At 44.8% G+C, this 24,841-nt stretch overlaps 1 protein-coding gene across 4 annotated transcripts in view; it reads left to right on the top strand.

Moving 5' to 3' along the window:
* The window catches only part of MYZAP (myocardial zonula adherens protein), a 90,296-nt gene that overhangs the window by 41,400 nt on the left and 24,055 nt on the right, over nt 1-24,841 (top strand). For 3 of the 4 annotated variants that reach the window (XR_010380841.1, XM_064485562.1, XM_010979566.3), the window contains exons 7-10: nt 764-889; nt 1,844-1,972; nt 6,169-6,248; nt 7,712-7,817. Coding sequence is in view for 3 of the 4 variants with exons in the window: in XM_064485562.1 (XP_064341632.1) it covers nt 764-889; nt 1,844-1,972; nt 6,169-6,248; nt 7,712-7,817 (441 nt within the window). In the remaining variant the exon portion in view is untranslated. Of the gene's footprint in view, nt 1-763; nt 890-1,843; nt 1,973-6,168; nt 6,249-7,711; nt 7,818-12,052; nt 15,947-24,841 lie in introns of those variants that run through there. The other variant, XM_064485563.1, reaches the window with a different exon arrangement.

The raw sequence follows: 24,841 nt of genomic DNA, 5'->3' as shown, positions 1-24,841 counted from the left end.
AATGATCTTGGTAGATAATTGTTTGAAATTTGATTTTTATAACAGATAAATTATTTACTTGGTTTGAAACTCAAGTCTACAAAACAAAATATATTCAGAATTAGAGCATCTATATCTGTAATATCTTTTTTCTTGTAATCCCTCCTTCCTCCTATAGGAAACTTAAAAAATTTCTTTAAATTTATATTATAAGGTATAAATTGTTAATTTTATAGTTTATCCTACTCTGACCCAATTCTGATAACCTAGTGATCTTATTTTCAGCCCTACAACAGAACACTCAAGAATTAAAACAGCATATCTTTCTGATGCTAATTAGAGTGTGGATATATTAACCAGAGAAAAAGGTTTGTTCAAACTGATAATAAAAGCAAAAGAACATTAGACAGGAAGAGTCACTGAAGAAAGGGGTTAATAAGACAGTGGAGCTTGGACACATTTTGGAGAGCATTCAGTTTAAAAATGATTAAATCTGGGGGGAGTGTTGATACTCAGGTATGTGTCTGCCTTTGGAAAATTTACTCACGTGGAGCACTTTTTCCTGATGTTATCAAATAAATGAGTGTAAGGTGCTGCTGTTTATTTTCTGTGCACCCGATCACCCCTTTGCCTTCTTCCTGCCGTCCCGTTCCCCGTTAGTTCCTGCTGCCTGTCTCCTGCAGAACCCTGGCTCCCCTGTGAGTCCACGCCTGAGACAGAGCGAAAGGGACGGATTCCCCTGGAACCCGCCAGAGCCGCAGCTCTGACGTGAGTCTCGTTGCAGGTGGAATGCTCCCAGGAGGCCAACGCCGAGGTGATGAGAGAGATGACCAGGAAGCTGTACAGCCAATACGAGGACAAGCTCCGCGAAGAGCAGCAGCGGCACAGTGCGGAGAAGGAGGCGCTCCTGGTGGGTATGCGCTCGCCGCCGATGGAGTCACGACAGTCTGGGCTTCATTATTGTCGGTGAGCTGTAACTGGGAGGGTTCTGCTCCCAGGTGAGTTAGTGGACTCCAACAGAGGAGACGGGTTGAGGAATTTATTATTTACCCATTCGCTCCCCTCCCCTCCCTCTACTCACCCGCCTCCCTGCCCGGAGTGGTCCCCAGTCTCTGTCTCTCCTCGCACCCCTTTCTCTAGCTAGTCTGACCATTTCCAGCATCCAGGCAGGTCCTGGGCTTCCCTGCAGTGGTGCCCTTCCTCCTTCCCCATCCTCGATCCTACCCAAGCTCCCCCAAAGCCTTAAAAACGCCACCCTCCCCACAAATGAGGTCTTCCCCGCTCACGCAGCTAGAAGTGTCCTTGGGGAGCCCGCTCTCCCTTTGCCGTGGGATCCTCTGGGCCCTGTTACTAGACCTGGGCCGCACGTCTCACGTCTTGGCTTCTCTAGAAGAACATAAATTCCTTGGAGACAAGGACTCCATTCTGCCTTATCTTGTGTCCTCCCAGGCTTAATCAGTGTGCTGACTGACGGACTGAGTTGGTGCTTTGCAGTACGGGGGAAAGATCTGGGCATTCTGCATTCAATTCCAGATCCAGCCCTAATTCCCTTTATGTTGGCAGATACGGTGACACTCTGAGCACCTAGTCAGGGGATAAGTAATATTTGCAGGCTCTTTTTAGACATCAAGACTCAAGAGAAAATAGGAGAAAAAAAATAACTAAGCCCAGTAAAAAGCCATGTGATGCGTCTTTATTCACAGGTGAGAACCAGAACCACAGAATTTGAGTCTATGGTCTGTGGGGCACTTCTAGGCCCCCACGTCATACTTTTAAGGAATCACAATGATTTAGCAAGGCCTGAGCTGTTCGGAGCCTGATTGGTAGGGACTGCATGGCTGAGGAGAGTGCGTTTCTTTTGCAGGAAGAAACCAATAGCTTTCTGAAAGCCATTGATGAAGCCAATAAAAAGATGCAAGCGGCAGAGATCAGCCTAGAGGAGAAGGACCAGAGGATTGGGGAGCTGGACAGGTTGATTGAGCGGATGGAAAAGGTAACACACAGCTTCGGGCCCCTGTGGTCCCCTTGCCCGGCCTCCTCTGTGGTCCTGCAGTTCCCTGCAGGCCTGTCTGAAGGTATGAGAAGCCCTCACTACAGATCCTTCTCATCCGTGCAATCTGTGACTTAAAAAAGAAACAAAAAACAAAAACAAAACTGCAAAATAAAGTATATGGAAGTCCGGAAGTTCTAATTTCTCCCATGGTGATGATTTGGATGCTGCAAAAAATATTACCTGTAAGATTATTTATAAAAATTAATATTTTAGCAGGCCTGCTTGGCTGGGGCCCCAGGCATGAACTCAGTTTACTTGTTGAGCAGACAAGCCCTCTTTAGATGTTACATGGGACACCACGCCTTTTGTTCTGGGGCTTCGGTCTGAAGGGTTGGCTTTCCTCTGACACCACATGTCCGAGTGGGGGACGCCACATTTCTTTGTGGGTCTGTGGGTGGGGCTCGCAGGCTGATGGGTGCGGGTGGGGGAGGCCTGTGGAAGGCAGTTCAGCTGAGATGACGAGCCAGTCTGGAGAAGGGCAGGAGGGAGACCAGAAATTCGACAGGAAGTGGAGAAGAGGGAAGGCAGGGTGGGAAAGAGGAAAGAAAAAAGGAAGGGAAGGAAGGGACAGGGCGGGTGACCTGGAGCAGGTGACAGCTGACTCTGGGGGAGTGGAGGTAGTGGAGCACTGGAGCTGTGGCTGGTTTCTGGAAAGTGGCTCTCCAGCATCCGGGAGCTCATGCTGGATGCTGGGACTCTCCAGGCTGATGACAGAGGGAGAGGAGTGACAGTGTGAGCAGGGTCAACATCTGGGCTGACCTGTGACATCTGCAGCAGAAGCTCCTCAACAGGCCCCCGACAAGTGAGGTGTAACCAGAGTGGGAAAGGCATCAAGTTCAGCGCTGGAGCGCTCTGGGGCTCGTCGGGGGCTCCTGCTGCAGGTCATATCTTTTTTGGGGAAAGACTTGACAAATAAAGCATCCATTACAATTTAACCTCTACTCTCTGGGAAAGCAGAATCCTATCTTGTATGGAAGGGAAGAGACATGGCGTGGTTAGGGCTCATGTCTTGGTTGGGGGTGGTAGCAGTGGCATTTGGGCAGCGAGGGCATCTTCTAGAACGTGGGTGAGCTTTCTCCCGCATCCCCACTCCTACACCAGCAGGAGTGCTCCCCGGGGAGACAGGCTGTCCTGCAGCAAACAGAAGCGGGGTGCACGGGCAGCAGGGGCAGGTGTGTGGGCGGTCACCCCACAGGGAGACTGTCCACAGAGTGGTTAGGAATATCGGTTTTAGAATTAGACAGACCTAGGGTTTGAGTCTTGCCTCTCTTTCTAGTTGTGGGCAGTTACTAGACTTTTCCAAATTTAGTTTCCCCTTCCATAAAAGGCTGATAATAGTAATTCCTATTCTTAGGCCTTTTCTGAGGAGTAAATGAGAAAAATCCATACCATGTGCCCAGCGCCACACCTGGCGTGTACACGGCAGGGGCTCAGAAGTGGGTGGCTCTGATCTTTGTGCTGTTACTCGCCCAGCTGTCTGCCTCCTGTTATCAGCTTTTTTTTTAGCTGGACTTGTTCTCTAGGTTAGTGTCTTTGTACCCTTGGGATTCTGAAAGTTTCCAGCTTTTCCCCACCAATGTCCACATGGAGCCCGTGTGAGGGGCATCTGGCTGGGAGGCCGGGGAGGTGGTAACGCCAGCCCCCCTGGCCACCATTTGTGTCACTAGAAACATTCCCAGGTCCTCTTGGCTTTTTCTTTAGTGATTGAAAATCTATTGTCCTTTCTCTAAATATTTCCCATTTAGACTATTGAAATGCTTGCTTTATTTAGCCAAGATTAGATATACCCATTTACTGTTTTTTTTCTTTCCTTCAGAGATAAATCTGAGAGAGCAGGCACCCTGCCAAATCTGTCACACACTATGTGAACAGCATGTCCACAGAGTTTGTATCCTGTTCTCACCTATCTGAGGGTTCTTCTCAAGGCAAACTGTGTGCTTTTGAATGGCTTCTTTGCTATATCCCTTGGTTTACTGTTTCTGAGCATTGCGTTCAAAACACCTTTTTCTCCTAATGAGTAAATTCTTTTAAGGCCCCTCTTGCAGAACAGATAATCTTCTACTCCTTGATCTCGGTGGTGGTTTCATCAGGTAATTAGGTAGATTCAAATGTAAGAAGTAATTGTGCAGCGTTTATTAAGATTTTATTGTACCTCATTTTAGGAAAAAAAAATAGAATTTTAAAGTATGCTGTAAACTAGGCCGTGCCCTACTTTACAACAGCTTTTCGGGGAGCCTGAGGGGAGGCTCACTTGCTCAGGATTGATCACTGTTATTTCAGGGTTAACACCCAACTTCCAGCCCGTGACAGAACACGTTGGGGCAGGAATAATGTGCATTTGCTGTAGAGATTTAACAACAATAACAAAGCCCCACTGAAAAGTCGGTTTTCCTTCACTGTTCTAAACACATTGGTGGCACTGTGGTCTTCCTGCCAGGCTGGCCCGCTCCCCCATTTTGGTCTATCCCTTGGTCCACCACTGCTTACAGCTTCAGAAGTTGTGGGGGCTAACGCTTCAAAGATTTGCTTTTAATTTGGGTAGAAAAAAGGTTTGGAATCCATGTCCGGAGTCCCAGCTTGTTGGGGAGAATTTCTGAGGTTAAAGATGAGGCAGAGCTGTGCTTCGAGGAGGACCTAGAGTTAAACAGTCTCCCCCCTAGTCAGTGAGAAGGATTTGATAAAATCCATTTTAAGGAGATTTATTATACTAACATCTGTAACGTATTTCCAGTGCAGTTTTGGTGATGATGGACACTACACTTTAATTAATATTTTCCACTTTGTTTAAAGAAAGAATTGTCCAGATTCTTATACTACATTTCTTTTAGGGAAACTTTTGAATTTACATATAGACAGCAAAATATGCAGATCCTATGTGCACAGCTTGATACATGTGTTGGTTTCCTGTTGCTGTTGTAACAGTTCACCAGAGGGGCTTAAAACAACATGAATTTATCATCTTTGGTTCTGGAGGTCGGAAGTTGTAAAGTCAAGGTGTTGGCAGGGCTGGGTTCTTTTTGGAAGGTCTAGCAGAGAATCATTTCCTAGCCTTCTCTGCCTTCTAGAGGCTGCCTGTATTTGTTGGCTCGTGGCCCCATCCTCCAGCTTCAAAGACAGCATTGTAGCATCTCCCGGTCTTTGTCTCGGACTCCAGCCCTACTTCTTCCTTCTTATAAGGGCCCAACTGGGTCATCTCCTGATTTCAAGATTATTAACTTAATCACATCTGCAAAGTTCCTTTTTCCATGTAAGGCAACCTAATCACAAATTTCAGAGATCAGGATGTGGACATCATTGGGGGACCGTTATTCTGATTTTCAAAGTACATTGTTACCAGTGAACATGCCTGCTTCAACACCACCCCAGTTAATTTATAGGATGTTACAGAATTCCCTCTTGATGGTTCAAAAAAATAATCAAGGAATTTGTAGTATGACAGGCCACTGATTTAGAGTATTGATTATCACTATTTAGCACTACAAATTTTCATAAGACATCTGAGCCTGGGCTGATGGAATACTTTTTAAAAGATCTGCAGAAAGAGAAAGAAAAATACCGTATGATATCACTTATGTGTGGAATCTTAAATGAGACAGATGAGCTTATTTACAAAACAGCAACAGGCTCACAGACATAGAAAACAAACTTACAGTTCAAAGTGGGGAAAGGGGGTGGGGAGGGATAAATTGGGAGTTTGGGATTTGCAGGTAATAACTGCTATGTATAAAATAAACAAACAAGGTCCTACTGTATAGCACAGAGAACTATATTCAATACTTACAATAGCCTACAATGAAAAGTGATATGAAAAGGTATATATATATACACACATATATATATGTATATATATGTATAACTGAATAACTATGCTATACCTCAGAAACTAACACAACATTGTAAATCGACTATACTTCAGTTAAAAAAAAACTTGAATGGCTTTATTCAGGATATTTGTCTTTAATTCATAAATATGTCTATAAATACACACTAGCAAATCTGACGTTTGTGAGCTTTGCTTGGACCTTGGTGAGTGGGTGTCACATAGACTTGAATTCACTTGTGCTGGAGTTGCTTGCTATACATTCTCTGGCAAACTTGGGATCCACTGATTAAATATCACTGTCTGTCTGTTTCAGGAACGCCATCAACTTCAACTCCAACTCCTGGAGCATGAAACAGAAATGTCAGCGGAAATAACTGATGCTGACAAGGAGAGGTAAGGTGTGATGCCCTTTGTCTTGTACTAGGTTCAGACAGTGGACACGCTGGGTCTATGTGGGCTCACTTAGCCCTTGCGTTTTTATTCATTTGGTCGTCACTCATTGCAGACTTACCCACGCAAAACACTGACTGGACTGAGAGCTTCCGGACACATCTTACAGCCCATGGCTGGTTGTTAGTGCCGTGGAGCACACCAAAGACTGCCACAAGGGACAGAGTTCAGGCTGTAAATTTTCCCCATCACCTTGAACTCCACAGGATGCCCCTCGTTGAAGAGAAAAACTCACCAACAGTGATGAATACCATTGCTGTGGAAACTAATTTTAAAATGTCTTTGTTTCCAAACATCCCTCAGTGAAACCGTGCCTTGTCCTCTGGCTGTGAGTGGGCAAAGCCCTGCGTGGAAAATGCAGGGGCAGTAAGTGCACTGCCTCTTCTAGAAACCAAATGGCAGAGAGGCCACGCACGGCATGGCCCTCTAGTGAAGGAAGGCAAGGCTGGGATGCCTTGAGCATTGGAGCAAATTACTTCCTTAACCACCATGAGACTCTTTGATTTCTGTGAAGTGGGAATTCTTTTTTTTAAAGGGAGAAGGGGTTATGATGATCTAGCCGTGCCCATCGCATGGCTTATTATTGTGAGGGGACTGTTGAGTGTACTACCTGCCAGATAGTATGTACTGAAAAAACACCTGTTCTCCTTCCTCTTAGCAGTTTCAGAGTCTGTAGAGTTATCGGAATCCTCCCTAACCTTTAACATAGTGCGGACCTGGCAGAGATGGGGGGTGGTGAGCAGACCGCCAGACCCTCCGTCTGTGCTCCGGTCCAGTGGCCCCAAAGAACCAGAGAGTCCATCTGCTGGTTCCTTTGGTTTCTATGAACCAAGCAAAGTCAGAAGATAATTTATGCTGTTTTTTCCCCAAAAAGTGTGAAATGCTTTATGAGGTGGTCTGCTCTGTTTTGACAGAGAGAAGTTCTTTCAACATGTTTCCCATTTTCTAAAAGTAAATGATGCACGGAACAGTGGTAGTGCCAGACTTCCCAGGACTCTGCCCCTGGATTTCAGATATTTTGTTGTGTTGCTGGACTCATCTCCTTCTCTGTTTTCCTAATCACGGTAATTCACTGGATTTCCAATGTTTTATTAAGGCCCAAGCAGAGAGCCTCTCATCTCTGTAAGTGGTGCAAGAAAATTCCCTTCCAGCCCCTGGAGAATATAGTGACTGTCCTTACACAGGGTAAAGCTTACAAGAGGGAGCCTGAGAAAGGGTCCTATGTTCCTTCTGCATTAGGACGGTTGACTGGTAGCTCATCACCTAGGGTGCACACGAAGTGAGCAGAGCGCCTCGTGAGGCTCCCTGTCTTGATCTTGGCCGTGTTCCTTTCATGCGGGGACTTTCTGTGCTGCTGTCGCTGCTTTGGTTGAGGATTCACCTGCTCTTTCTTCTGTCTGTGTTAGGTATCAGCAGCTGGAGGCGGCTTCAGCCAGCCTCCGGGAACGGATCAGACACCTAGATGACATGGTGCATTGCCAGCAGAAGAAAGTCAAACAGATGGTTGAGGAGGTAAGCCCTTGGGAAAGGCCACGGGCCTGGGATTGCCGCCTGTGTGGGGACGCTTCAGCCTGAGAGCCAGATCCGACTCTCAGCTCAGACTTCCGTGACTGAGTGAGCTAGCTCAGGCCACTGTCGCCTTGGCCCCAAGGAGAATTTCCGCATATGTCCCCCCGTGGATTGGTGATTATCCCTTTACAAGAAGGCCTTCCCTGGACCAAAGGGATACTGTTAAGAATGCTGTGAAGTGCAGTTCAGCCCCTGTACGGGACAGCAGCTCCTTTCATGGGTGCCCACAGCTCTGGGACCAGGGACTGTGAGAACAGTTTACTTCTGCTCAGGTCTCTGCACCCCTGGAACCTGCCTGCCTCCCCCGCCCCCGCTCTTGTCCTTTCTCCAGTTCAGGTGCGCCTCTGTCATTCCCTGCCCCTGTCTGTTCCTCACTTTCTTTTCCTTCCTCATTCACTTCTCCCACTCCTGTTTCTTCTTCATTTTTTTCTCTTTTCCACCATCCTTTTTCTCCTTAACTGTCTATATAATAGGAAACCAAGTTATAGGCTTATTGGACATAGTTTACTAGCCTATTTTTCTAAGTGAAAAAACAGGTAAGTTGAACATTACTACATCTCTACGAGGAAAAAAATTTCTTTTACCTGGTGTTACTGTAACCTGGCTCTCTTGTGGTGGCGCTTCCTAGAAAAAAGTTCATGTTGTGTACAGCTAATCACATATTATTGTAGGTTTCACGCTCGATTAAAAAATCAGATAGATAAAAGAACAGTTAGTACTAACAGGGTTATAAGAATTCCTTACAGACTAATTCTCTAACTTGCAAAGAAAAGGTTTTGATATAATGAAACACCTGGTCGGCAGTAGAAAAAATGAAAAAAAATTTCGTTTTATTAAGCACAGCTCTGAAAAATTATCTATGAATCAATTACTAAAATTAAAAGTATATTTATTTCTAATACATAATTTACAGCTATGACAGACAGAAGATTAAATGTATATCTATTTTTTTTCATCTCTAAAATGTTGGCGATAAGGAGTAGGGGGTTAAGGTCAGGAAATTGTGAGGATGGGCAGGGATACTTTGTTTTATAGCATGTGGGATAAACACATACAGTAGATAAAATCTTCTCCCCAAGGGAGAAACCCTGTCATGCAGCGTTGAGTCCTGTGACCAGCTCATGTGTCAGTTTCGGGGAGCAGAGGCTCCGAGGAGGAAACCCACATGCACCTTTGCAGTCCCTTGGCACAGCCAGGCAGGAGCACTGCCAGCAGCAGTGATGGGCACGTCCTGCCCCACAGCAGCATTAGGTCCATGTCAGAAGTGTGTTTCCCAAGGGTCGCTTTGCACAGTTAGCATCTCAGGGAACCATGGCTGTCAGAGCATAGCCTTTCTGCTTCTGCATTTCACACGGCTGTCCCTCATCTCTCCGTGTGGCTCCTTGACTATGGGAAACACTCCCTTCCTCTCACCTCCCCTCAGGGTGCTGGTCTGCACTGTTTCCCTACCTAATATTAGAGAACCGCTGAACAAAACCTCCTGTGCCTTGACATCTGATTGAATTATCATCTGTCAGTGTTCACAGTTGGTCTTTTTAAAAAGACATTTTCAAGTATTTTAGAATTCTCTTTTCTAATGTACCTCTGGAATATAATAGACATATCAGTTTGAAAGATGTAGGGGAATATTTATGGAAAATGGGGAAGGATGTGAAGATCACTGTCCATGCAGTATTCATACTGTCCCTGTGATGTAAGATCTTCCAAATAAAGTACTGAGGAGGGAGGGTGTAGCTCAGGGGTAGAGCATGTGCTTAGCATGCACGAGGTTCTGGGTTCAATCCCCAGTACCTCCATTAAAAAAAAAAAACTAATAAAAAATAAATAAATAAATAGACCTAATGACCACCCCCCCCCCCCCCCCCCAAAGTGCGGATAACATGGTCTGAAAGACTCGGTCACTGGCATGAAATCCCAGGCTGAAATTTTGGATGGCATTGTTGGTGAGCACCACCTAGGGGCCGGCTGGGTTTCAGCAGTTAGATGGAGACAGAAAGAGACCTTTAATTCTAAATTTAAACTAAAAGCTATTTAAAACGGGTAGTGAGAGTTAATGAGCTTGTCCAGTACACCATGTTAACTCACAGAACAATAGGAAGGTTTCACATCTCAATTGCTGTAGCCATTTATGTGAATACTTTTTTTTTTTTAAGTTGGAAACATGGAAAAGGGACATGTGAGCCTGTTGAGAAGTTCAGGACCAGCCTGGGAAGAAGTTGGGAACTCCAGTAATTCAGGGGATGGGGAAGGACCTGATGGCCAAGGAGAGATGTGAGAGTTGAATTCACATCTTAGGAAATGGTCAAGGAGAAGGGGGAATGTATTTTTGTTTGTATTGCAGTGCAGGGCCACTGGGTGGCACTTGCAAAGAGGCAGACTTCAGCTTTCTGTTCAACATAAAGAAAACGTTTCCAGGGTTGGCTTCCCTGGGAGGGGGGCTAGGCCTTTATCACAGGTGCATTTATGAGGAGAGAAGTCGAGATAAAAGCCCCTTGTATAAAGGGTTCTCTGTGGTTGACGAGGCTGTGCCTGTTGTTAGGATCTCAGCCTTTTCATTACTTTGCATCACGAGTGACATCGGCAAAGACTTATTAAAGCAGCTCAAGTCATCTGGACCAGATTTTGAAACATCCAGACGACTGAATTAGTCATTTGTGGATTCTTGAACTCTGACTTTAGAAGCATACTTTTATCTAGTGAACTCCAGCTGGCCAGATATTGAGACAAATTTGACCTGGAAATAGAGGCAATTACGTGTCACACGTTAGGGACGGTTTTCCTTCCCTCCCATGAAGTCTGAAAGCTTGTCTGTACGGTGGCTTCACACGCACCCCTCCGTTACTGCTGTCTTACAATGTCTGTGAGTAAAGTCAGCTTATTAAAATGATGGGCTTCTTGTCTCAGCTCAAAACATCCAGGGATTATTACCAAGGTGCTTGGAATCCTTAAACGTTAAGCAGTATATTTATTTCCACCTCAGTAGAATATCATTTCTTAATAATAATAATAATAATAATAATAATAATAATAATAATAATAATAATAATAATAATATACTGAATAAAAAATAACTGGCCTAGGTTTTGCGGTCCTTAGCTCAATAATGACTTGGTTTTCCTTGTGTGGGACAGTATATTTCGGGTAAGGATTTGTGCATGTGAGAGCGGGCAGGATGGGCCCTTTTGAAATGAAGGATTAATACGTATCTTATGGAGTCAAGGTCATTGAGAAAAGACAAGGAAGGCAAAGCGTCTTGTGTGAAGTGTGGGACAAATACCCCCAAGAGGCTAGATCTTTGTATTGAATTAAGTCTCCTTTTGTGGCATATGTCAGGGATTGGTTATCTTCCTCTCATCACTAGCTCTTCTAAGTGGTTCTGGATCTGACAAAAAATAAAAGGCAAAACAAGCCCCCAATAGATCCCCTTTAGACATTTAAAGTTTTACCAGAAAAATACAGAGGGATTGGAAAAAAAGAGCACTCATGGGGAAATTCACTCATCCATCCATTTACCAGATGTCCATCCACCGGCAGTTGCCCTGGGCTGGGGCTGGGTGCACAGTGGCGGGCGGTGCAGATATGGCCCTGCCCTCATGGAGCTTACCATCTGGTGTTACCTGAGTTCCAGAGTCATCCTTGCCCTGGGGCTTCATTCTTCTGTTGAAAAGCCGTGGTGGGACTAGGTCCTTTTGTCAATCAGGCTGAGAGCTTTAGCTTGCCATGAAAGAAAGCAGGAGACCAGGGAGGAGCAAAAGGCTGGGAGGAACCTGCAGCCTGAGCAGTGAGCACCTGACACACCTTTAAGTGTTATTTCTTCAGTCAACAGGACGTTCACACCTCTTTGCCTGCTCTCGTCAAAGCCCAGTCCCCTGCCAACCAAAGCAGCTTTCTGCTCAGGGGAAAACTAGGTGGAAGAAAGCAATTTTACAAATTTAAATTCTCTCCATCCCAAGAGTCTTCCATTTTAAATGCATCAGCCATTTGTTAGCACACAATTTATTTAAAGATTACTGTGTGGTCTGCTGAAATGTACAGTCAAAAGTATGTTTTCCCCAAATGCCCTGTGTTTGGAGGATTCCGGGTGATGTCCATCACCGGTCACTAGCCAGGCTGGGGTCGGGAGTGGAGCCGCGGCCCTGAGCCCACAGCCCTAACCCGCTGCGTTGAACTGTTTCCAGATCATGTCCCACGAGCTCTTCTCCACATTTAGTCTCCGGCTCTTTGGAAGATGACAAGATGGTAGCCTGCTCTGGGTTGGAAGCGGTTCTTTTATTGTTCGTGGTTAGAAGAACACCTGTACTCTCTCTGCTGGGAAGAGGTGGCATGTCTCTGTGACGAACCAATGAACCAAACACGAAGGAAGCGCTTTTGAAAGGGAAACGTGGCACGTAGGGCTCTCGTTTATGGAAACACCCACAGACTGTGACTTCAGCGTGTACGGCCTCACGCTGCAGAGTCAAGACAACTCAGAGATCCACAAAGTATTTCGAGAAACGTGGGTTCCTAGACATCAAAGAAGGAACTGCGATGAAACATGGTACTAAAAAGTAATTCAGAAAGTATCAGGTGCAGGCTGGCCTAAAGACCTTGGGAAAGAAGCCTCATGTGTGAAAAGCTGCCAAGGACACCTGCTAAGGAAATAAGAAGCGGGCCTGAAGAACTCCAGCACACCAGGCGCAAGTGCGCCCCACCAGACCCCCCCCCCCCCCAGAGGATACAGAAGCAGCCGAGTGTCTGTGTAGTTTGATTATATTTGTACGTGGGAGGTGGCCCTGAGGATGTCCTTTCTGGGTGGAGATCAACAGCCCTGGTCAGCTTACCACTGTTCTTATTTAAGAAACATCTGATTTGCTTCTGTCACCACGGTTGTTTTGCCTGAAGAGACAGTTCAACTCACTTCATGAAAAGAAGAAATATATTGGATGAAAAGGGAAATATATTGGGTTGAAATGTATTGAAGCAAAACAGACGCCATGAATGCTTTGTTGTTCTAGAGGTTGTCTTGAGACACTCACAGGTGCTGGTGTCTCATCGAAGCTAAACAGCGTTGCTGGGAATCGTAGGGGCAGTGGCAGCAGGTGGTGGAAATGGCCGGCGGGTGCTTTTAGCCTAACAGGCTAGTCGACTGGGCTGGTGAAGAGAGTTCACGAGGGGCGGGTAGACGGGGTGGCTTTCCACCCTCTGCGCTTCTCCGTGGAGAAGCGGGCAGGTCGGTGATGCTTTCTTGTCAGTCGCTGTCTTTGGCCTTGCGTTCAGGTGCTTCTGCTCAGCTGAAGGAAGTGGGCGGTGGGTGGGAAAGCGGGCGATGATCCAGTCCCCATGGTAGTCATGGCCTGGAAACGCAGGTCACCCGCGCCAGCGGCCTGTTCGAATGCAGGGCCCCAGATACTCTGCTGGGTTCCTAGCCTTGCGCCAGGCAGCTTTGAGTCAGATTTGAGAATCGTTAATCTAGATGTCACTCTAGCGAAGGGACCTACACTGTTTCTAGGGACACCTGATGACTTCTAGAGAAAGTAGGTGCTGCGCGTGAGCCCCTCTCCCGGTTGTGTGGTGTCCCCCTGCCCTTGGAGTTCCTTTTCCTTTTTGGGCTCTGGCCAGGACCTGGAGTCCCGGCAGGCCTTAGGTTGCGGGCCGGGGCTGAGGGAGGTGCCTGGGCCGTCCGCAGGACTGGCCGGGAGACGCCCCCAAGTGCTGTGCCCTCGGCACCCCACGCACCGCCCCCTAGGCCTAGGGCTGGGTCCTGGCTCATCGGGCGTCTCCCTAGGTCTGGGTTCCCTGCCTGACAAGACCCCTTTCCACCTGCTCCTCCCTGCCTTTTTCCGTGGCCTTCGGTTCACCCCTCCCTGCCCGGACTCTGATAGGATGTGAACCCAATTTACTGTGTCAATCATGAGTTAGGTGCTCAAATCCTGCTGCTCCCCCCATCCCCTTCCCCTTCCCCTCCCCTTACCTGGATCCTTAGCCTTGAGCTCTTACTAAGGCTGTAATTTTGTCTCATGGCCATTCACACCCCCCACTCAAAGGAGACGCTACTCAACAGTTGAGGCAGAATTTATTTATAGTAAATGAAAATGTCACAGTTTCAAATTTTAGTGTTGAACATTGTATTAGCTACATCTTTATTTTAAAATCATACATGCTTGATCTAAAACGTGAAGTTTTTAGAAGGTATCAGAAAGCTCACACATCTGAAAGCCTTTTTTCTATGCATTATATAAAAAGACCATAGGTGCGCTGTGTGGTCTGGACTGATTAATGTGTTCACAATATGCATTGTCCTTTCAAGAGGGACGGTCTTTCCTTCGTGAGTGTCACTAAACCCGCGTTCTGTTTTTGAGATCGTTTCTCATTGGCTCTGATGCGTTTCTCAGAGACCTGGGTGCTGATGCTCCGCCCAAGAGAGTCCACGGCCGTGCTCCTGACCCACGTCACTCCCAGCTGGTGAACGTGTCTCGTGCTTTAAGGCTGAGCGTTTGACCTCACATCCCACGTTAACTCTCTGTGGGAGGTGTTATTAGCACGATTTTTTGGTATAGGAAACTTAGACTGTTAAAAAAAAAAAAAAAGAAAATTAAGTAGCCAGCAGTCTCTCCACAAATGGTGATGGTGCTGGGTCCACACCCAGATTTTTGACTCCAAAGCCAGCATTGTTCTTTGCTTCTTATTTTTTTTTTAATTGAAAAAAATGTTTTAAATACAGAAAAATAGAATGGTAAAAACAAAATCCCATGTACCCTGTAGAATTGACAGATGTTAACATTTTGGCGTATTTCAGTTTTTTTTTTCCTAAATAAGACATTACAGACAAAGAAGTTGTACCCTTCCCAGTGCTGATCTTTTTCCTTCTTTCCCCATCGTACCCCCCACCCACGCCCTGCCTCAGCCCTGCCGCTTCCTCCCGAGGCAGTTTAGCTTCCATCCAGGCCATGTTTCTGTGCTTTGACTGCACATATATGTACCTGTTACCAGTGTATAGCTTGGTTTCTGTGTTTAAAAATGCATATAAGTTTTTATAATATATAGGTAAATTTTATTGTATTTATTTTGCAACTTACTCTTTTCCCCAGATTTATTTTTTGTGTTGTTACATACAGATCTAAATTATTCATTTTGATGGCCGTCTAATATTCTACCATATGACTACATTTAATGTATCCTACTGACAGACACCTAGCATGCTTCCAGTTTTTTATTCTTTTACAAGCAATGCCAAGCACATCTCTGTGCTTCTCCAGAGAACATCCTCTGAGGAGGAAGCGCCAGGGCCTGGGCTTGGCACAGTCTCACCACTGCTGGGTGTTTCCCAGTTCTCCACACTGTGCCTGCCCTTCCTCCCGTCACGTACAAGGGGCAGATTTCTCCACAGCTTCCCCACCTCTCAGCCCTGCTGGACTGGAATTTTAGCCGGTTGTGAAATAGTATCTCTGTGTTTCCATTGTAATTTGCATCAGGCTCATTACACCCGGTGAGATGGAGTGTCTTTTCAAAAGCGTGTTGATCAGTCAGGCTTCCATTCTTCGGTATTGGTTGTTCATAGCTTTTGTTCATTTTTCCGTTTGGTGGTTTTTCTTTCTGCTGGTGATTTGTCGGAATTCTGTATGTGATCCATATTAGCCACTTACCAGAAGAACTGTTTGGATGTCCTGGTCTTCTCCCAGTCAGCGGTTTTGTTGTTGTTGTTTGTTAGTGTCTTGTATAATATACAGTTTAAACTTTGGTATAAAGTTATCAACCTTTTTGTGCTGTTGTGTGTTTTGTTTGTCATAAGGATTCTTTATGGTAATAGTTTTAGAGTTTTGCTTCTCATCTTTAGGTCTGTGGTTATACCCCCACCGCCACACACACACTCATACCACCCCCCCGTTTTCTTCCTTACTCTATTCTTCTTTCTTATCATCTTGTAATATATCCTACACTTCTGTGTTTTGCTTATTTATTGTCTGTTTCCCTCCACTAGAATGTAAGCTCCCTGAGGGCAGTGGCTTTTGTCTGTTTTGTTCATGGCTAGATCCCTAACACTTGGAATAGTCACTGGCATATAGCAGATGCTCAATAAATACTTGTTGAACAAACACAGAATAATCCAGACGGAATTTATTTTTTGCATATGTGGTCTGAATAGAGCTTCCACTTTTTTTTCCTCTCATGGAAGGCTCGTTTCTCTAACATCTTCTATTGAGTCGTCCATCCTCCTCCCACTTACTTTGTCACTCCGCCTTCGTCCAGCTGGAGTTGCTTCTCTTGTGCCACGTCTTTAACATGTTGACCGCCCACTGTGGATCGGGTGTGTTTCCTGCGGGGCCCAGATTCCCCCTTCACCACAGTGTGACGCACTGAAAATATATGTGCTTATAATTAATATGTTTTTTCCAGTATAATTGAAATTGTTTTCAAAAAACAATTTGTCTATTTTCAATTTTCAACCTCTTTACAGTTTATTTCTTCTTGGAATGTCATTATTCTGCATGGAATAAATTCAGGTAACTTGTAAAAACCTGTGTAACTGGATGAAGGAAAGCGTCACCCAAACCTGAGTAACGGGGCACCCGAGGAAATACAGCTGTCACCCAGGTTTGGGTGATACGGCGATCAGCGTGTTAAATATTCCCGTCCCCTTGCCCTTGTGCTGAAGTTCACGAGAAACCCAGTCCTCACACACGGGAGTGGGAGCGGAGGCGATGAAAAGCGAGGCTAACTTCTGTGGAGCTCTTCTCTGGTGGGTCAGTCAGTAAGCATTTAAGAAATGGCTTTTATGAAGCAAAAACAGACCCGAGTCCTCAGAGCCTTCAAAGGCCTTTCTGGTTAACGTTAAAACTTGTTCGAACTCAAAGCAGAATATGAAGGTTAAGCAGAAGAATGAGCCGTGTGCTTGGGACACAGAAGCAGGAGAACATGGTGGTTAAGTTTGTAGGTTTCAAGTAAATTAAATCTGACTTTACATCCTGCCTCTGCTCCTGACTGGGCTTTTATATCGTGAGCAAGTTATTTATCCCCTCCAATGTTTAGTTTCCTTATCAAAAAAAATAAGGGTGGGGGGAATTGATGTTCATAGTACTTGCTTCAGGGGTTGCTGATTGAAAGAATGTATGCTAAGGGCGCCGCACAGTGCCTATAAAGGTTCACTAATTCCCGCGTGCGTGGAGAATCTTTAAGGAGGAGGTGGTACTTGACCCTGTCTTGCAGGACGGGTTAGATTTTTGGGGGCAGGGATTGAATGGGTGGAAAAGGACATGTCGGGCAAGGTATAGAATAAACAAAAAATAAACACATGGAGGCCAGAAAGTGTAGGATGCGTTCAGGGAGCATTATTCTAGTCTGACTGGATTGTAAGGAGGGAGTAATAAAGAGGAGACTGAAAATGTAAGTTGAGACTAATTGTGGTGGATTATCAGTAACAAGCCAAAAAAAAGTCCTTGATTACTCTGCTCCTAATTCCTCGATGGCTCCCCATTGCCTGATCAGATCTGAGCCCCAGAGACATGCCTCTGGCAGGAGGTGCTTGGCGAACAGGAGAGGAGAGGGGCAGGAAGGGCAGCTGGGGGGCTCCTGGGAGAGTTGTGGCCAGTGCAGGTGAGGGTCCATGTTCCAGGGCACCTGAACTTGAGGAACAGTTTTTAAACTACTGTTTTTTGGGTTTTTTTTGTTTTTGCTTTTTTTTAGCAACAGCTTTGTGCCAAGTGTGGAGCTGGGTGCTTCTGTATACAGGGGTACCTCAGAGATATTGTGGGTTTGGTTCTAGACTACCACAATGAAGCAAATACTGCAATGATGTGAGTCCTGTGAATTTTTTGGTTTCCCAACGCGTATAAAAGTTATCTTTGCAGTAACTATAATGTAGTCTATTAAGTGAGCAACAGCATTATGTCTAAAAAGACAGGCATATATACCTTAATTTAAAAATACTGCTAAAAAATGCTGACCATCATGTCAGCCTTCAGTGAGTTATCATCTTTTTGTTGGTGGAGGATTTGAAACATTACAGTAATTACCAGAATGTGACACAGAAACACAAAGGGAGTAAATAGTGTTGGAAAAATGGCGCCAGTAGACTTGCTCGATGCAGGGTTGTCACAAACCCTCAATTTGTGAAAAATGTGGTATGTGTAAAGCACCCTGAAACGAAGTGCAGTAAAACAGGGTGTGCCTGAACAGCCTCACATTGTTTAGCTGAAGCAGTTCTCCCTGGATATTCCTGGTCAGCGTATGGTCTTCTGTCCTGGACACTGCATCCATCCAGGGATCCGCAGGGATACAGACACCTAGGGCACCCTCTTTCCCACGTCTCATTCCACCTTCCCCTGCAATTAAATAGGGAAAAATAACAACCTAAAGGCTTAGGGCCCCAGCAAATCCTTTGTGAAAGAAGGTATCACTTGCCAGTATTCTTCCCAGCCTCACCCAGTTTCCTGGCAGCATATCCTAGCTAGGTTGTCATCACAGGGAGGATGGAGGCCAACCTCTGGACATCATTGTGGTGCGAACAGAAGAGCCTGGGCCTTGTCATTAGGGAGACGTGAGTTTAGATCTCAGCCCTGCCAGCATCGAGCTCTGGGGTGACCAACTGTCCTGGTTTGCCTGCGAATGAGAAGATTCCTGACACAGGAGACTAAAACCTGGAAAGTCTGGCAAGCTGGGACGAGCTGGTCATCTCTTTAGCCCCGTGGTCTGAACCTTTTCCTCACCCTTTCAGCAGTTGCCAGGCTCACCCTCTCTGGGTGGGTGAGGGGACCAAACATCACTCCGCCTGCTCCCTTATTGCACTTGCTTGTGCATTTCTTTTTCTGTTTGCTGCCTCACCGGGATGTTTGTTCCCTGAAAGTGGAGACCAGGTCTTCCTGGCTCAGTGCTCTGTTGCCAGAATCCAGCACTGGGCCCAATGCAGAGGTGGTCACAGCTGGTTGTTGAGGAATGAACAAATGATAAAACTCTAGGAACCATAGTTTCCACGTCTATGGGGATCACAGTCCTTAGGGTTGCTTCTGAGAATGATAAGCTAAGCCATCAAAAGCCCTGGGACCCAGTACACCCCTTTTTCTTCCTTTCCAGTGGCAGATTGAAAAGCCAGTTTATTCCTCTTTCCCTGATGTTTGTATAGCCCAGGAGAACCAGGGTGCTATTCCTTCTTAAATAGGAGTTGGGTTATCTTTAATAAAAGACAGAAATCAAACCAAATTCGATTATTTTACCTCAGAAGCCAGTTTCAACTGATCCTTTTGAATGGTATGGTTCTATTATTATATATTACTTCAAACTTAATAGAAAAAAATTGATTAAAATGTGTGCCCTGTTCATATCTAGCCTGGCTGAATGCCACAAGACACATTAATTGAAAATGAATTTCTACAAACCCAATCAAGCATCGTGAAGATGAAAAATGTACCTTTTCCCCTCCGTTCCTTCATTGATTTTTCATTTTCCCCACTCAGAGCTTCATTTAGCAATTTTTCAGTTTCGTTTTGTTGTGGCCTTAATTCATGCCCTTCACTCCCCCCAAAATGAGATAATGTACCACTTCCCTCGTCCTTTGTAAACTGTTCTTTCATGCCACATTCGTGTACGGCTGACTGTGATCTTGTATATGTCCCTGTGCTTTATTGTTTTTATGTCTTTAATTCTTACTGTGGTAGTTTTTTTCAGAAAGAATGCACTTTAAAAATATATAACTATGGAATTACAGTATTACAGGACTTCTAAGATAGAATTAAGAGAAACTGTAGCCAAAATAAAAAAGCCCTTTCAGAGTAAGAGCATAAAATACCGAGTATTACCATTTTTCATAGTGGGGTATGTGGGTATCAAACATGATTGCAGTTCTGTTGAGGGAAATGGAGAAGACTGTTTGCCAGATCACAAGGGGCTGGGTTGAAACGAGGCTCTGAGGACATGAGAGGGAGCAAAGGGAGGAGTGGAAACCCCGGGCGAGCGCTGGACGGTTCTTGCCTGCCCCGTGCCGTCCCTGCCCCGGTCAGTTCACTGATTCCCTGGAGTTACAGGGGTTTTAGAAAGAATAATGGGGATCTTCAAGCTATTTTCCTGTGAAATTTTCAAATAATTGAACAGCATGCATTTCTTATGAAAAGTCTAGAAGGATTCACAATCAAGTGTCCGATTGCTTGACTTTGATCTAGAATTCACAATCATGGTTATCCTCTTTTGATCAGAAGCTTGGAATAGCCACTATCCATCATTGATACATTTCCAATGGGAAAATGAATTCTTTCTTTCTCGATGCAGCTTAAAGTAGGAAGTCTTTTACAATGAGGGTCCGTTAGAAGGAGTGACACAGCGGAGCGTTGGTGATACAGGTTTGGAAACTTTATAATACGTTGAGTTTCCTGATAGGCATGCACACATCTACATCCACTGATTTGAATAAAAGTGCCTGTGGGCTTTCATTGGTTAAAAGTAAAAGTAGAATGAAAGCAAAATAAAACAAATTTCAAAGAAAATAATATTATCATAAGCTTAGTTTGGATTTAAAAATCCAATTCTGTTTCCCTTACAAGATTATAAAAAATTTTTTTTCAGGGCGACCATCAGTTTTAACATACCTTCTAATACCATGCTGTTTCCATGCTTTCTGTTCGACATACGGTGTTTTCAGATACATGTATGTTATCATTGGCCAGCTAGTAAGAGAAAACAGCCCAAAGCACAGTTTCTTCAAAAACCAAATCAAGTGTTATCTAGTATTGCATGCTTACTTGCTGCTGCATTTCCTATAGTCCTTCATTCCTCTCCACATCCCCAACCTCAATATGGGGTTGTGTTTCATGAGTCTTGCACAATTGGGTACTATTCACATCATTCTCATTACAGAGCTGTATCACATTCTGACATCTAACACGAAATGACCCGTGTCCTACATGTCTGTCACTAATGGAAAAAAAATTCCAGGAAGCTGAGAAGCCTCACAACCTCCTGGGTTGCTCTGAATCCACAACAGGACCTTGCTAAATTTTTGTACAGTTTCATTTTGGTCTGGTTGACATACAAGCTCTTTTTGAAAGAAACTGGGAGGAATCCTTTCACTATAGGAATCTGTTTCCAAAGCAGTTTATAAAAATGTGTGGATTGATAAGGGTGATTTCACCTCCTGAGAGGACTGCTCTTTTATCTGAGATAACTGATATGCTCAACATCTGTTCCGTGTGGGTCTGCTGTCTGGGGCGAGGGAAAGATGTCAGCAGAGGGTGGTGGTGGCAGTGATGGGTCCTCCTAAGGGGGGGTGTGCTTGGAGGGCTGGAATGGAACAGAGGAGAGAGACACAGAGCCAGCCTGGAGGACTTGGGAAGAGCTGGCCTGGGAGGTGACTGTTGAGTACTCTCTGATGGCAGACTTCCTGGTGGAGAGCAGGATGGAGGGTGGGAAGGCATGCCTGGTGAAGCCACCAGCTGGTGCGAAGGCCCGGAGGCAGGACCATTGTATGTCCACAGCATGCAGAGGATGGAGAAGCTTTTATGTAGGATTCAGGCATGAAAGGAAACTGGGGAGATCAGGTGGGACCATAGCAGAAGGGCCTCCTGTTCACGCTGGGGAGTTCGAACAGTAGAAACTTGGGAGGGTTTTTAAGTAAGAGATATATATTCAGCATCTCTGGGGCTAGAGCCTAGACGCAGATGGCTCCCTCCAGGTGATTGCAGTGTGGCTGTGGTTGAGACGGATTGCTTAGCTCAGATCATCTAAGCAGGTAACTCAGTTGTGGCTAATGTGAAGAAAAGCCATGATCAGTTTTAAGAAACTAGATGACCCCCACCCTCACCCCAAATCCTGCCTTAAATATCAAACTGGCCTGTAGTTTTAGAAACCCGACATCTTGCATGATCAGTTAGGCTGCAAGACATATATTAAGTCTGAGTGACCAAAAAAAAAACCCAAACCATGCTGATGAAGACAAAAATTAGACATCACTTAAATGAGTTAACATCAGTTACCTAGATGGGTTTCTTCCCTTTGTTCTATAAAGGGGTTACTATTTGATACTTAACTGTTGCAACAAGATTACCTTCTTTTAAAAAATTATTTATTTATTTATTTATTTATTTGGGAGGTGGAGGTAATCTGATTGGTTGGTTGGCTGATTTATTTACTTACTTACAGAGGTACTGGGGATTGAACCCAGGACTTCGTGCATGCTAAGCACGTGCTCTACCACTGAGCTGTACCCTCTCCCCCCAGGTTACCTTTTTGGGTAAATAAAATAGAAGCACTTATTTTCCAGACCTCATCTAATTTCTCATTTCTTAATGCCTTGACTTGAGCCTGGTAACTTGGGTCATTTACCACCACCTGGTGACAGCTAAATTTAAATGCAGTTTCGTGAATCATACGTAAAGCTCTTGAAGATCAAATTCACCAACTTATATGAGTCAAGAAGTGAGAGCAAAGGTGCCAAATGGATTTCATTTGCATTCCAGCTGCATGGTTCTCTGGATTTTGGGGAGCCCCCAATTTTGGGGGAGCACTTTGGAGATTATGTGTTTAGCAAGTCTTACGTTGGTTCATCCAGGCCTCCAAGAGTCTGTTCCAGACAACTCAGCCTCTGAAGTCTAAGGGGTGGATTGTTTAGAGGTAGTGGATGGACAGATTCATTGATTCACTCAATGTCTGAGAACGTAAAGATGACTGAGGTCTTTATTCTCAAGAAGCTGACAGTCTAGGGAGGGAGAAATACCAGTAATAACATAGTAGGGGCTAATTTTGAGTGTTTTTCAAGCTCAGTGCCACAGGAGACAATAGTTCAAGGCTCTTTGAGGTCAGCAGTCAGAAATAGTAGCGTCCTCCACAAAAATGTGTGGCTTAGGTATTGTGGGAAAGAACCAAAGGCTTGGGAGACACATGTTACCCAGAATGTTAGCGAACCCAGAAGCATGAGAGTCGGCTTATTTTAGAAACTGGGTCCCTCACTTGGGAGAAGGTATGGGATGTGCTCCAGGAGCAGACCCCAGCAGGGAAGTCAGTTGGATTCAAAGTCTGCACCTGTTGTGCGGCACACGGGGCCCGCCATGCACGGCTTGCAGGCTTTGGCATCCTTTTTCTCTAATCTGAACAAGCCAACCTTGCCACAGGATATATTGTACAAGGTGCTTCTGTGAGAAGTGCTTGAGGATGAGAGCGAGTGAGCACGCACAGCGTTCGTTTTTTAGCACAGGAGCACAGTCGCTTCTGAAAGCATCCATTGCTGAAACACGAGAGCCTTTTCACAGAAGCTTCAGCCCCCCACATCCTTCCCACAACCTGCTCTTTCTCTCCAGAGCGAGGTGCCTCTTCCCTCGAGCAGCAGCGCTCTCTCCGGATGGCATCTCAGCCTTGTATTTCTTTCTTTTTAAAACTAAAATCTGGGAACAGAGGTTGTCAGAACCACCTGGGTCTCTCTCCCCCTGTGCACTGTTCATTGGGAGCCCTTCAGCCACATCTCTTGCTTCTTTTGACTCAGAAACCGCTCTGGTTACTTTAGAAACGTGTGTGTGTGAAGTCACTTTTTATATATTTGATGCAGTATTGCCCCTGACCTTGGAATACTTTACTTAATTTCAGTACGTATTTTGGCTGTCATTTAAGGATTTTAAAAGTCAGTCTTTAAAAATCTTAACACTATGAGAAGGAATGAAGAAGGGACAATATAAGGATGATTTTTGAATATTATTCCTACAAACATAGAAGGAAATTTAAACAAAACACTCTTGTACTTTGCCCAAAACCCCACCTCAGCCCCAGAACGATTTCGTTTATCTAACTTCTCTTAGGCTGTTACTTCCATCCTTGCACACACTTGTTTTCCTATCCCTTGAGGCCTTTTGTAACTACTTCTCCATTTTGTAGTATATTTGTTTTCAGTGTTTGTGTAATATATTTTATCAAATTGATATTGCATAATTTATTACCCATTCCTTCAGTGCTGGACATTAAGGTTATTTCCATTTTCTCTGTTATAAATGATAGGAGCAAGAACGTCTCCGTATATATAGCTTTTTTCCTACGTCTGAATTATATCCTTAGGATAAATTCCCAGGAGTGGGATTAGAGGGTCAAAGGGTATGAACAGCTTTATGGCTCTTAATATTTATTACTGAAGTGCCCAAAGGGTCATTCTAATTTACAATGCCACCTGCAACACATGAGAGTAGCTGTCCCCCCCTGCCCCAGCCCTTGCAACACGGATTTCTTCAGTTAGTAGTCCGAGGCAAATTCAGTAGGTATGAAGGATAACTAGTGACTGTTTTTAATTGTTAATGTTTATAATTATTATCAGCATTAGGTATTTTTTCGTAAGTATGTTTTGTGTTATATTCTATTTTGTATGGTTTGCTTTTCATGTCAGGGTATTATTATATTTCTTGATACCAGGTGGAATTTATGTTATAATGAAAATATCAAATTCACTCAGGACAAAGAGAGTAATGATGAATCATTACCTAGATTCAGCAAACAACAAAACAGGTCTTTCGGATCTATTCCTAGAAATGGAATCGCTGGGTCAAAGGGTAAATGTAATGCTCACTTGTACTTCTAGCTGTTGCTAGAGTCCTGTAAGAATTGTGTCATTTTGCAGAGAGGGATTTTTTTTTAAAAAAAGTTTGCAAATGCTCAAATTTAGTATATAGTATTGTAGGAAAATTAGGACATTCTTCAAAAATCACAAGTTATGTATTGAACTTATTAAAAACTGTTCCCACTGTTGTCCAAGACGAGGCCTGGTACAGAGCACCCTGGTAGGGAACCTGCGGTTTGTCTATGGAGACATGGTAAGTGAATGAAAAACAAACAGTAGCCCAAGATATAGGATATATTATAAAAACAAAGGTGAGAGCCCAACTCAAGTGTGTACCTTTGGGAAGCCCTCCCTGCCCGCCCCAGGCCCCAGGAGTCCTCGCTTTCTGAGACAGTGACCTTTTTCCCAGAGCAAACCTTCTGACACTTGGTTGGACAAATATTAGTGTACTAACAAACAGGAGCAACAGAGCTGA

This window comes from Camelus dromedarius, chromosome 5 (assembly GCF_036321535.1).
Source record: "Camelus dromedarius isolate mCamDro1 chromosome 5, mCamDro1.pat, whole genome shotgun sequence".
Taxonomy (NCBI): domain Eukaryota; kingdom Metazoa; phylum Chordata; class Mammalia; order Artiodactyla; family Camelidae; genus Camelus; species Camelus dromedarius.
The sequence above is the reverse complement of the archived record's forward strand: the minus strand, read 5'-3'. Positions and strand labels throughout refer to the sequence as shown.